At 34.6% G+C, this 13467-nt stretch overlaps 2 protein-coding genes across 4 annotated transcripts; one reads left to right on the top strand and one right to left on the bottom strand.

Moving 5' to 3' along the window:
- Window positions 1-7232: 7232 nt before the first annotated feature.
- Window positions 7233-11127, bottom strand: LOC111011778 (chloroplast processing peptidase). Of its 3 annotated transcripts, XM_022285667.2 has the most exons (7): window positions 10992-11127; window positions 9955-10342; window positions 8939-9001; window positions 8783-8851; window positions 8252-8338; window positions 7878-7945; window positions 7233-7631 (listed from the first exon to the last, which is right to left on the bottom strand). In XM_022285667.2, exons 2-7 carry the CDS (start codon window positions 10168-10170, stop codon window positions 7562-7564), a joined length of 573 nt encoding a protein of 190 aa, XP_022141359.1. In that variant the 5' UTR covers window positions 10171-10342; window positions 10992-11127; the 3' UTR covers window positions 7233-7561. The 3 variants fall into 3 exon arrangements, 2 of the variants coding, with proteins under 2 accessions (XP_022141359.1, XP_022141360.1); XR_015790228.1 differs by lacking the exon at window positions 10992-11127 and having other exon boundaries at window positions 7561-7631; window positions 8069-8338; window positions 9955-10468; XM_022285668.2 differs by lacking the exons at window positions 8252-8338; window positions 10992-11127 and having other exon boundaries at window positions 9955-10464.
- Window positions 11128-11185: 58 nt separating this feature from the next.
- Window positions 11186-13458, top strand: LOC148212043 (uncharacterized). The gene has a single exon (XM_088122552.1). The coding sequence runs from the start codon at window positions 11186-11188 to the stop codon at window positions 13307-13309; it is 2124 nt and encodes a 707-aa protein (XP_087978678.1). The 3' UTR covers window positions 13310-13458.
- The last annotated feature ends 9 nt before the right edge of the window (window positions 13459-13467 follow it).

The raw sequence follows: 13467 nt of genomic DNA, 5'->3' as shown, positions 1-13467 counted from the left end.
ATAGCCGAGAGAATTCGTGCCCATCCCAAGGATCGGACCAAAGAGATATAAAGAGTTTTTGGTCTTAAACTTATTTAAAAATTCAAGCACAAAACTTTATGGTAAATTATATAAGGTCATATACCCTTGTCAATGGGTTAGGAAAATACAGTACAGTAAAGCATTTTTAAGAGTGTGAAACCAAATGTAAAAATTATTTGTCACAAAGTCCGGTTTCCTAAAGTGTTTATGATCAAAGTAATTTTACTAAAATCGATTATTAAAAAACATTATGCTACATATCAATAGTTTGCTGACTTATTAATTATTACTTATAAGAGTTCTCAGAAGATGTGTATGTTGGCATAATTAAAAGATTATTTTTCCTTTTCTCTTTTAGTTAAAGAAATGTGGGAGCGAAAATTTGAACATCTAACATTTGAGATAAATGTATAATGTTTTAACTAGTTGAGCTATTGTAGCAGGAATTGCTTATCGTAAGTGTATAGATAAAGTTTTAATATAGTTGGTGAGTGAATGCCGATGTCGTCATCTAGATTGAGTTTCTAGCTCACTTAAGTACCAAAAATACAATTGTTCAATTTAATTAAAGAACCAAAATCAAATGGGAGAATAAAATCAAAACAAATAAACATGCAGTAGATAAAAACAATAGAGGGTAAGGACATTGATTTCACCCATTGAATCTATGAACCAATGTTTAATAACTCAAGATTCATCGAATTATTCATTCTATAAGCCAAGAACTCTCAAATCTCAACCACCTCTCCCAAGCTCCTGACCAATAAAGAAATCAATATCTCTATCTAGTTTCTATAACAAAAGTAAAGGTTTTATTGAACAAATCTTCTAACGACCTCTAAACGACTTCTAAATCTCCCGATCTTAAAACCTCTTTAGTTATGAATCTCAATTCTAACTTGAAACCACCTCTCCCAAACGTAACATTTCAAGTCTAAAATCAATCCATCTATTACCTAGTAGATTAAAGGCATTAAGCATAAAGAAACATGAATGGTTCATGCATAAACATTCAATCAAGAGAACTAAACAATCAATTCATAAAGTTCAACGGCTACATCAATTCCTAAGATAAGAGGTTCAACTTTTCATATTCAATGTAAAACAATAAAATCACAATGAGAAGTTCATAACAAAATTAGAAAAATCAAGGGAAGAGAGAAGAAATTAAGTTTGGCATATCAATCGTCTGTCCCTAAAGCGACTTCTATGATCTCGAGCCTTGAAAATCTCTTTTTTAAGCTCTCCAATGGTCTCCTTGCGCTACAAATTGGCCAAAAAGCCAAACCGCCAAAAAAACCTCCTTAAAACTCCTCCCTAAAACTCCTCCCTCTCGACAGCTGCAAAATTTATTAAAAAAAATTTGGTGTGCCAGCGCCATGACGCTATACATAGGGTCATGGCACTAATACACTATTTTACAAAATGCAAAATTTAAACTTCGGAGCATTGCGGTGCTCCAAGCCAGCATCGTGGTGCTATCTCCTCGGGTTTTTGATTTTAAATCTTGTTGTTATTCCATCTCTGTCACTTGGATTCCGATTTTTCTCTCATTTTGATCCAAATATGTCTCATTTCCTCCCAATACTTTATTTCTAAAAAATATATATCTTATTTACTTAAATCTATCGTGAAAAAATGAAAACTAATAAATAATTTCAACATAAACCTCATGAAATATAGCTCATTGGTGTAACTATACTAATTGATGTATAGATTTGTCTACTCAACCATTATTTATACACCAAAAATGCATTTCTTTTAAGTATTTAATTATGAAATTTGGAAAATTTTCGAAAAACTAATCATGTGTTCTTCTCTCCATCTCAACCAATGCTCATAAATGGAATATTAACAAAATATATCTTTTTTGTCAAGTAGAATAGAACTTTCTTGTAGAGGAAGAGAAGAACATTTTATTTAAAATAACGTTGGGAGTCAAAAGTCGGTAGACAAAATTTCTTTCTAAATAGAATTAGAACTACACATCTAAGTCTTATTCTAATCTCAAACTCGAATTAAAATGAGCTTGAACTATAAATATATTTTTATATATTTTATATTACTCTCACGTATAAATTCATATGCATATCTATCTAGAACTACACATATAGGTCTTATTTTAATCTCAAACTCGAATTAAAATGAGTGCTCTTGAACTATAAATATATTTTTATATATTTTATATTACTCTTTTCACGTATAATAATACTTATATAATACATATCATAAATCATGGACCAATATAAGTTTTGATATTTAGCCAGATTTATAATCTTATATATTCTTTTTACAATTCAAATACATTATGTAGAACTCAAAACTTATTAAAATTGTGAGCTCACACACATTTATTATTTTAATTTTTTAACTCTTTATTATATATTAAGAGTTCTCTCTCTATCTCAATTCTCAACTTGAAAATTAATTGAGCAAGTGCGTGTAGATACCATACCGATAGAGAACAACAAGTCGATCATCTAATAAAGAAGGAAGACGGAGTTTATGGTTGCATTCATTATTTCATTATTGGACTCTTAAATATTAAAAATAACCAAACTTTTTTTAGTATATACTTTGAGAATAATTTATTTATTATTTGCTGCATGGAGTGTCACACAGGTTCTCACTATTTGCGAATTTTCTCTCAAGAAGTTGGGTTGGGTGTAATAGAATCATAAGCCTTCTCCCAATTAAAAAAAAAAACAAACAAACAAAGAATCAAAACCTTCGTCTGTTAAAGGAGGGGATAAGTAGGACCTGCTCTATATATTATATATGGTAGTATTCATTGAACTCTATCTCAAACTTATTACAACAAGAGAAGTAATCAGTATATTTATAAACTTTGTTAAGTCCCATAGAACTCATCTCAAAACCACTTATTTTTTAAATGTGAGATTTTCAATTAACAACTATATCATCCCATTAGTCAACTCGGGACACGATGTTGGTTATTAAGTCAATATTAGATAAGACCTCTACCCAACTAATTGATATGAAGGTATTGTTAGTGCATAGAAAATATCTTTATAGTGTGTCATCTTAATATTTCAAATGTTAATATCGATACATTACATGTGACAAGTGCGTGAAAGAGATGCTTGGAATACCACTATATATGCCTTATACATACCAAATGTCCATTAATCATCATCATAATAGGCGTAAATTCACTCACAAAGTTGCGTTTGCATATAACGTCATCGTACAAGTCACCTACAACTTCCACTATAATGATTAATAAGAGAAGAATAAAACACTCGGGTACTACATTAGAGACTGTGTTTAGTAAGCACTACATCGTTGTCGATAATCTTCAATCTCCAATATTATTGTCTCATTTATTGGTGTTGACCGACCAAAATTTCAAAAAATTATATATATATAGTTGATCAAGTACATCTAAATATGATACGTAAGACCTAAGAAGATACTAATTATTGAGATTTTATCATTAATCGTATGATATTAACCAATTCAACAATATTTTCAAATAACAAAATATTTAGGATATAGTAAGAATCAAATCATATATATAACTTATGTGTTACCTCCACACATTCCTAGCTATTTTCCATCTCTTTCAATAATTCAAGGATGTTTGTATTGAAATTAGCTATTGACAATTATGAAGAAAGAAGAGAAAAACAAATCTCTTATTAAATAATAATAATATTAAAATTCTAAAAATACCCTCTCTTTCCAACAAATAGTACCCTTCAACTTGCTCCAATCTCATCTATATCCACCTCCCATTCCCACATATTTTCAAACTTTGTCATCATCCTTTCCATTTCAAAATTAATTTCAACCCAATGGCCATCCCTCCATTTTATATTCTTCTAAATAGGTAAATAAATTATATAAATTATAAAAAATATATAATTCATTTATAGTTATAGCAGCTTATTTTAAAATTTAAAATAACCAAATGTAAAATTCCAAAACAAGTTATAATATGTTACCTGTCAGATCTCAAAATTCACACAATACGATATTTTTAAATTAAAAAAAAAGAATTAATGTGAATTTTTAATTTTCTATTTTCTGATATAGTGAACAACCGGTTTTATTTATTTATTTATTACTTTGTGAAAAGGTAACTAGTTTTATTTTATTATTAAATATATGTAAATTCTTGTTACTGGTATTTATTAATATCTTTACAAAACATAAAAAGTTACCGGCTACTAAATCTTTTATTATTTCTTTTTTAGTACAATAAATGAGAGCATGGATTCGAACTCATGATTTTTTAGTTGAAAATAGGTGCCTTAACCCCGTATAAATACCTTCAAGTTGACTTTATATTGATATAGAATCTTTCAATTATAGAAATATTGACATTGATTCACATCCATTGGTTATATATATTGTCCCATTATATTCTATACCCTTTATTTCCTAAAAATTTATATTAAAAAACCTCTCTCGAAGAAATTCAAAGTCCCTTCTCGGTCCACTTTTGAGTCAAAATATTTATCTTGAAATATGCCTCTATACTACTTAAATGGAAACCACTTGAGTCTTTAAAGAATATATCATTGCAAACTTAAATAAGAAGAATAATTGAGTACTTATCCAACCATCACATATCTTCATGTTGACCACCAATAAAAACTTGACAGTTTTTCCAAAAACAAAATTTCTTTCTTTATATTTCCTCTCCTACTTATAAAATTTAATAATAATCAATAAAGTTAAATATTTACCGATAAAAGTATATTTTACCTATATTTTTATTTTGAACGATAAATAAACATGGAAAACCCATTGAAACTCAAATATATTTTTTTAATAATAATAATAATTTAGCTAAAGTGTTTTTTGAGTGTGAACGGAACAAGCCCCTTCATATGATTGGTCATTGGACGAATTGCAAGTGGCTTGACAAGATATATAAAAAGATCATACCAATGGTCGAGAGAGATAAGAGGCACGTGGATTAGATAAGTTTAATTTGTTTTGTTCGAGTCTTTATCACTAAAAATATATTGTTGGAATCGAATCATATAAATAGGTAGAGATAAAACTTGATTTTGGATTATAAAATGTTGGTTGGCTTCATTTAATTACCCATTTTTTGATGCACTAGTTTTTCTAAAATCAATTAGTTAGTAAAAGTTTGGTCTCAATCTCTGATTTTTTTTTATTCCATTTTGATAGGATAATATCTAAAATGTCTAATTTAGTGTTTAAATTTTAATGTTAAACTTTGAAGTAAATTTTAGTCCTCAAACTTTCAAAAAAAAAACAACGGTTCTCGTTCTTACTCTTGTTTTATCCCCTAATATTTAGACTTACCTCTGACAATTTATATGACCCTAGTATATGCCTAGATTAGGATGTTAATGCACATACTCAAAATTCAGGCAACGACCAAAATGGTTTTTTTTTTAAGTTATTGTAAAATAGATATTTTAAAACTTAATGAACAAAAATGAAATATATTTAAAAGTTTAGGTACCAAAATAAACATTTTCAAAATTTAAAGAAAAAAATTGAATCATCTTAAAAATTATTGACCAAAATGAAATTCATTAAAATGCTGTAAAAGATCTTTTTTTAGATCATTATATTGTAAATAAAACGGTTGGAGATTCAGACTCATTAACTTAAATATGTATCCAACGATTATTAGAACATAACTACATTATCACTGCCTAACAAGAGAAATAAAAGTATATTTTATAATTATTTAAATGAATAACAATATATATATTTTTTTCCAAACCTAATAGAAAATTTGAAATCAAATATAATACAAAATATAATAAGAAAAGTCACACTTATAATATATTTAAAGATGAAAAGTTCTCTAATAATTAAAAGGAAAATCTTCAAATGACTAAGGTACCTGTGTCCCGTTAAAAGATCCGAATTCGAATCTCCTATCCTACGTGTTGTTCTAAGAATAAGAGTCGTAATATTTTTAGGTTATATATTAAATTTGTACCGACTAGTATATATCTAAAAATTTTGAGAGATGAAATAACAGTCAAAGTCAAAGCGTGAGTGGGGCCCAATTTAATGACCTTTATTGAACAGAAGAATTATAGTCAAGTCAACTGTGGCGGTTCGTTTCCCCTTTGCCAGAAACTCCTACAGTCCTACTTGCGCTCTGTCATTATTATTATTGCTGCCCGAATAAAAAAAAATCAACAAATCAGATGCGACGTCGTTTTGGTTACCCCATGAATTTAGGCTATGTTTCTCTCAATATTTACGAGCATGCCAAGACGAAAAAATAACAGTTGAGAGATTATAATTTTTAATTCTAAACTACTCTTTTCTTACGTAAATATTTTGATTGAACCATTCTCCTCATTAATTTGTTATAAGTCCATTCTAGTATTCACCCATACTGAAGGACTAAATTGAAAAAGATATTCAAACATTAGGAACTAATATATATATTTAGTCTAAAAATATTTCAAAGGTATATATTACAATTTAGAAATACAAATTATTTAGAAATAATTTAAAATAAATTACAATTTTCTAAAAAATTGCAGGGTTAGAAATAACTTTAAAGTTGTTTAACCAAAAAAAAAAAGTCTATGATGACATTAGAAATAAATTTAGAGAATCTTTTTTTTTTTTACAATAAATTCAGAGAATCAGCCAAAAGACTGATCAATAGGAAAAAACTAACCAAAAGAATCCATTAGCCGTAGCCATAAATGCTATTTATGATACATTTGATCATTCCTTCCAATTTTCCCATTACGTAGGGCCCAACTGCAACAAGTGGCCCAAATCACATCGGGAGTCCTAATGGGCTTTTTCAATTGGGCCTCCCAAACTTGGGCAGAAAAAGCTGTAGAACCTTCTGAAGTTTTTAAATTTTGAGAAATTTAAATAAAATGGGCAAATCCATACCTAGGAGTGTAAAAAAAAACCTGATGACTTGAAAAGACTGATCAATCCAACCCACCTGTACAGTTTGGATTGAATGATAAATTTGTTTGGATTAGGTTGAGTTCAAATAGATGAAAATTCTACCGAACTAATCCAATAGTTCACCTAAAATAAGTTTGAGTTGAATAGTTCACCTAAAATAAATTTGAGTTGAACCGAACTAATCCAAACTTATTATTTATTTTTAAACTATTTTTCTTTACTCACCATAAAAGTTATATATAGTTATATTCATTTTAATTTTATTTCATTCAATAATCCTGGCTGAACCATGCTCACCACTAACATTAATAATAATAATAATAAATATATTTTTATTTTATGCAATAATGATTCATCTACTCCATCCATAATTAATTGTATATGGATAAAGAATAACAAACAAACACAAGGTATGGTTGTTTGACAAAGAATAACTTGATTTCCACCTACCAAATTACACAGGTTAACCAACCAACATAAGAATGAAAAAATTGTTTCCTTATCCTTCATGGGTAAAGCATCTTAGATGAGGATGTGGAACTAAACAACTTGCCAACTGAAAATTTGCATAATTTTCCTCAGCTCCTCCAGAAATTTGCAAAACCTCCATATCCATTTCAACTTGTTAAATTAATCATTTGCTGGTTGGTTTGTGGCAAGACCAGAGGTATCTCCCAACAATATTCTTAATGGGCAGAGGTCCCCTGTTCAAATGAAAAAAACAGAGGAAAAATGACAACCCCATTCCTTCATTGATGTTTGCAATTTATCACAAAATACAACAATAAAGAAAAGGTTTTGAGAGAGAGAGAATTGGGAGCATCCATCCAAGTATAATGACACAATTCAAAATTTTCAGGTTAAACTCAAATAAAGTGGCCTTTTCCTTAGAACATTAACAGGCAAACTATACAACGTACATAATATAACATAAAGTTAGTAACACTAACCAAATATGGGAGTCGTAGCTGTTATTACGGTTGTCGCCCAGCACGTAAACATGGCCTTCTGGCACTTGCTGCAAGTTTGAAACAAGTAAGATTAAGGACAAACTTGAAACTGCAAGTTGCATTCTGTAGGAAACTATGATTTTAGTCAGTGACCAAAATGCCAATGAGTAAGCTACGAGGAAAATCAATACCATAAATATGGTGATAATTGGTTGAGAATATGGGTTCACGGAGCATAATCAAATCAACTCGGCCATTTTGGTTCCATTCTAGAATCTCTAATGATGTGCTTTAAAAGTCATATAGCCGTCATAGAAAATTACAGGTCAATACACTGAAATGAAAGAGAGAGTAGAGTTTGAAACACGACGCACAGTTGATTTTGTGGTGTATGTTGGCTGATCCGCTAAGAAGTTTTCCTTCTGAGCAATTCCATTGACATAGAGACATCCCTCACAAACCTGGAAGGTGTTGGATGAAAACCACATAATTGGTTAGTTTCTCTCAAAATGATATTGCATTTGTAGAAGCCCGTGACTAAGCTAGTCCGACACATGTCGGACGCATGTCCGACACTGACACTTCAACAATTTTATGTCTGTGCTTCATAGCTCATGGTTCACCACAACAAATCCCCATGAGATTTCACCAATCCTAAAGGCCAGTCTTAAGAGACAACAAGAGTTCTAAATTATCGAGTCTTTTACTAAAGGGGCTTGAGCTCTGGACTCTGGATAGCTTATTTGAGCATCCCAATCCCTTACCACTTTAGCACACGAAAAGTGGTCTATCATTCGAAAAACTAGTTATGCACCGGAACCAAGTTGGGATCAAGTGATAATCCAGAGTTAGAACAGTTTAGTTGTTTAACAATGACATAATGATGAGAAGTGTCTCTTCCATACCTCAACCATGTCTCCAGATGTTGCAACAACTCTCTTTACAACAATGTTTTCTTCTCGGCGTCCAGATTGCTATAGCACATCATAATTGCAACAGAATTCTGTTAGGAAAAAACTGTTAAAGCAAAAGACGTGCAGATTAGTCATTCATCAACTAACCTGTGTCGGGTCTCGGAAGGTTATAATGTCATCAATTGCAGGATTTCTTATGTAATAAGAGGCCTGAAGAAAATGCATAAGAACATAATATTAGTTAGTAAAAATCAGATGAAAATATTCACATTAGTCGATGTAAATGACTTCAACAGTTTATAGCAAAATATTAAAAACAAGTGTTTAGAGTTCCAGAAATGGCAGGCCACTGCATGTCTTATAAAGCTTAAAAAGGTTAAAATGTTCTCTGCAGCTTAATTCCTAGGTCAAATTTCATTATCCTAGTCACGGTACCCCTCGTACCTCGAGTATCTCCAATGGTATGATATTGTCCGCTTTGGGCATAGCCCTCACAGTTTTACTTTTAGTTCCACCCAAAAAGCCTCAGACCAATGGAGATAATTGTCCTCCCTTATATACATGGATCACCCCTTGGTTAATTGTCCTCCCTTATATACATGGATCACCCCTTTCCCTAACCAATGTGGGACTTTGTTTGCACTCTTTGCAAACTCAACAAACTGTTCCATTATTAATCCTTTTATATAATAATAGTCAGTAACAAAAAATTATCAAGGTTTAGTAAGAAAATATGTTATCGCTTATTAGAAGAATCGAGTGCATACTCGAATTACATGTGGGATATCCATCAAAGGATACCAAGAATGGTCATGGATCAATTCAGGATCGAGGGGCGTGTCTAACTACCTCATAGATATCATCTACAAGACACTGAATTAGCCTAGAATATTATCGATGATCCATCCATTTTCTTCGAATAAAAAAGAAGAGAAGCATAATTTGAAGCTTCAACTCATTGAGATTCATCATAATCATGCTAAAATCTCAATCCATATCTACTTCTCTACGACCATTTCACATGCACAAAAATTCTCCCAAGACAAAGTCGAACTCTGAAATTCAAAATTCAGCTCAGAAAGATAGAAAAAACCGAAGCTGCTTCCTGATTTGATCGATAAATCTAAAACACAGCTTGAAGCCAGGGGAAATAAGAAATTTACCTTCTCGACAAGAATTCGATCTCCGACACGTAGGGTTGGATACATTGATGAGGATGGAATATAATGAATCTCCAAAAGCATAGACCATAAGATCAAAACCACAAGAAATCTGAACAAACCATCAAATCCTGGCCATCTGGGAAAACCCCAACTCTGGCACGTCATCCACCGCAGCGAAGAATACAATATAAAGGGCCTCAAAAACAAAAGGCTCATTTATGAAATCGCAGAAAATTCCTGAAGGATACGGGCGAAAAGAAAAGAAATGCTGCGGAGGGATTCGAGAATCGAGCTTCAATGGATAAATTGAACTACCGAAAACTTGAATTGTGCTGTAGAAATGCTTCTATAGGAGAGAGAGCCGAAGAGAAATGGGATGTGCCTTCGTCTGTAAGTTTCCAGGAAAGTGAGGAGCAGAGAAATTTCAGCTGTTACAGTGATTTTGTTCCTTTCCTTAACGCATTTACTTGAGACTATGCAAAATTCTTCCAATTTTGAACTATACTTTTTCAGGGAAAAAATATAAAACAGCAATTATTTTGATTAAAAAAATGGACAATTCCAAATCCTTATGGCAGATAAAAAATAATTTTCTTTTTTTTTAGAGTAAAACAAGTTCCCTATTCTAGCATTCTTTATAATTTATTTCCACGAATAAATATTTTTATTAAATTAATAATTTAATGTCTTTAGATTGTACTTGATTCCAATTCACTTTTTATAATTTTACAAATTTTAATTTCTACTCAATAAAATTGTAAAATCTTTCAAAATACCCCTAATTGATTACCAAATATTAATATTCTTTTATGTGATACTGTTTTTTAGATGTGACATAGTTTCTTAGAAGATAGTAAAAAAATTACATATAATAAAACAAATCATATCCAGTAAAAAAATTTATCAATACTTAAATCATTTGAAAGACATTGTAAGATATTTAACCAAATCATATCCATCAAATTAAAACCGTTAAAAACCATAAAATTAAGCACAAATCCTTCCAATTTTCCTCTTTTCGCGTTATTTTATACGACCTTGAGGCAGAGAAGGTTAAGAATTGACCCAACAACGAGTTGTCACCGACCCAATCCTGCTTTGCCACGTCAACAACACACCAAAATATCGGGACCCACTTATCTGCCACTGTGTCCACTCTTCCCGCCACAGCACCGCACCATTTCTCGTCGACGCTTCTTCGCAATCTCTCGAGTGTGGCTTCACTTTCGCCATGGCTCTGGTTCTCTTATGCTTCCTTCTCCGGTTATCTTCTCTGCTTCCGCCGTCTTCGGCGGCGGCGACGGGCGGCGATGTCTCCGGCGGCAACAGCATAATCTTCACCACCCTCGGAAGGTCCTTCTATGCCTTCGACATCTTTACCCTCCCGGCGGACACTGACGGTTCCCCTTCTGCAGCGGATGAAACCCTAATTACCGACGGCCAGTCCGTCAATTTCAATGGTTACTTCCCTTCCCCGTCGTCGTCTGCCTCGCTTCTCTCTCTATTAACGAATCAGACGCAGTTCTTACAAGAACGGCCGGATTTGGAACTCGTCTATGTCACTGAGAGAAACGGAATCTCCAGAATCTTCTACGATGCCGTTTTCAGCGATACCGGAATTAGCGCCATAAGGCGGTCGGAGCTCGAGATTTCTCGTCGATTGCAAATCCCCCTTTTGAACGGTGAGCTGCACGAAGATAGGGTTTCATTCAAAGATCGGCCGATTGTAAGCGGCGATAATTTGGTTTATGTTTCGACTCACGAGGACCCGGGCCAGTCAAGAACAAGCTGGGCGGCGGTGTACTCAACGAATTTGAAATCGGGACCGACTCGGCGATTGACGCCTTATGGAGTTGCCGATTTTAGCCCCTCGGTTTCACCGTCCGGAGTTTGGACGGCGGTAGCTTCTTACGGCAAGAAGGGCTGGGCCGGTGATGTGGAGGAACTAAGTACCAATATATACATCTTCCTAACTCGCGACGGGACTCACCGAGTTAAGGTTGTCGAACACGGTGGCTGGCCGTGCTGGGCCGACGATTCAACTCTGTATTTTCACCGGAGAGGCGTTGACCAGTGGCTGAGTATATACAGAGCGATTCTACCGAGTCATGGACTGATTTCTCCCGAGTCTGTCGTAATCGAACGAGTCACTCCGCCTGGCTTGCACGTGTTCACTCCGGCCACTTCTCCGGGCAACAATAAGTTTATCGCCGTTGCGACACGAAGACCAGATTCGTCTTTTCGCCATATAGAGCTGCTCGACCTCCCCAGTGGAAAGTTCAAAGAGCTGACTCGAGCGGTTTCGCCTAAAACTCACCACTTAAATCCGTTCATCTCCTCCGACGGAACCCGTATTGGATACCATAAGTGCAGAGGCGACGGTTATGGAAAAAAGAACAACCCCCTATTCTTCGAGAATGTTTGTAGTCCTGTTTCCAATTTATCCTTATTCAGATTCCCCGGTTCATTTCCGTCTTTTTCGCCCGCCGGTGACCGTATAGCCTTCGTGAACTTTCCGGGATTATACGTCGTCAACAGGGACGGTTCAAATCGGCGGGAGATTTTCTCCGGCGCAGCGTTCTCGACGGCGTGGAATCCGGTGCGGGAAGGAGTAGTGTACTCCAGCGCCGGACCCGATTTTGCGCCGGAAAGTTCGCAGGTAGATATCATCTCCATCAACGTGGATGATGACGAGAGGAATTTCAAGAAGCTGACGGCGGACGGTAAAAACAACGCCTTCCCCGGGCCATCTCCCGACGGCAAATGGATCGTTTTCCGGTCGGGTCGCTCCGGCCATAAGAATCTGTACATAATGGACGCCGTCGAGGGGGAGAGCAAAGGGCTCCGCCGGCTAACGGCGGGTCCATGGTCGGATACGATGTGCAGTTGGTCGCCGGACGGCGAGTGGATCGCATTCTCATCGGATAGGGACAAACCCGGCACCGGAAGTTTCGATCTGTTCTTGATCCACCCGAACGGAACCGGGTTAAGGAAGCTATTTCAGAGCGGATTGTCGGGTCGGGCTAACCACCCGAACTGGAGTCCGGATGGGAAGAGTCTAGTGTTCACAACCGACAATGCAGGGATATCAGCGGAGCCAATCTCGAACCCACATCACTATCAACCCTACGGTGAGATCTTCACCATCAAATTGGACGGCTCCGATCTTCAGAGGCTGACGCACAACTCCTACGAGGACGGAACTCCCGCGTGGAGCCCACGTTACATAAATCCTGTAAACGTGGAGAGCCTACATGACGTGGCACCCTGCGGCTTTGAAGATTGCCACTGGCTCAATCAAAAGCCAAATAATGGTATTGGGCCCGGCTTAACCGGGCCTCAATGCAGCCGCTAATGCCCACTGGGCCCGAGCCCAAAACCCATTCTCTAAACAATACCTCAAACAGATGGCAGCTGCAGATAGTCTCTTTTCAGTGGAAGATTACTAGTGTTAATATAACTGAAAATTTGGTACATAAATAATGGAGTACTTTTTTATTCTTCCATAGTTTG

The sequence above is a fragment of the Momordica charantia genome (genome assembly GCF_013281855.1).
Source record: "Momordica charantia cultivar OHB3-1 chromosome 4 unlocalized genomic scaffold, Mcharantia_2.0 BLBB01000004.1, whole genome shotgun sequence".
NCBI classification, from domain to species: domain Eukaryota; kingdom Viridiplantae; phylum Streptophyta; class Magnoliopsida; order Cucurbitales; family Cucurbitaceae; genus Momordica; species Momordica charantia.
Note: the sequence above shows the minus strand (reverse complement) of the source record. Positions and strands in the feature narration are given on the sequence as shown.

Coding starts and splice junctions, on each gene's coding strand:
- LOC111011778 (XM_022285667.2), bottom strand. CDS start 10,170: ATGAGCCTTTTGTTTTTGAGGCCCTTTATATTGTATTCTTCGCTGCGG. Junction 8,852..8,938: donor CCTTCCGAGACCCGACACAG/GTTAGTTGATGA, acceptor GATGTGCTATAG/CAATCTGGACGCCGAGAAGA. Junction 8,339..8,782: donor CATCTGGAGACATGGTTGAG/GTATGGAAGAGA, acceptor AACACCTTCCAG/GTTTGTGAGGGATGTCTCTA.
- LOC148212043 (XM_088122552.1), top strand. CDS start 11,186: ATGGCTCTGGTTCTCTTATGCTTCCTTCTCCGGTTATCTTCTCTGCTT.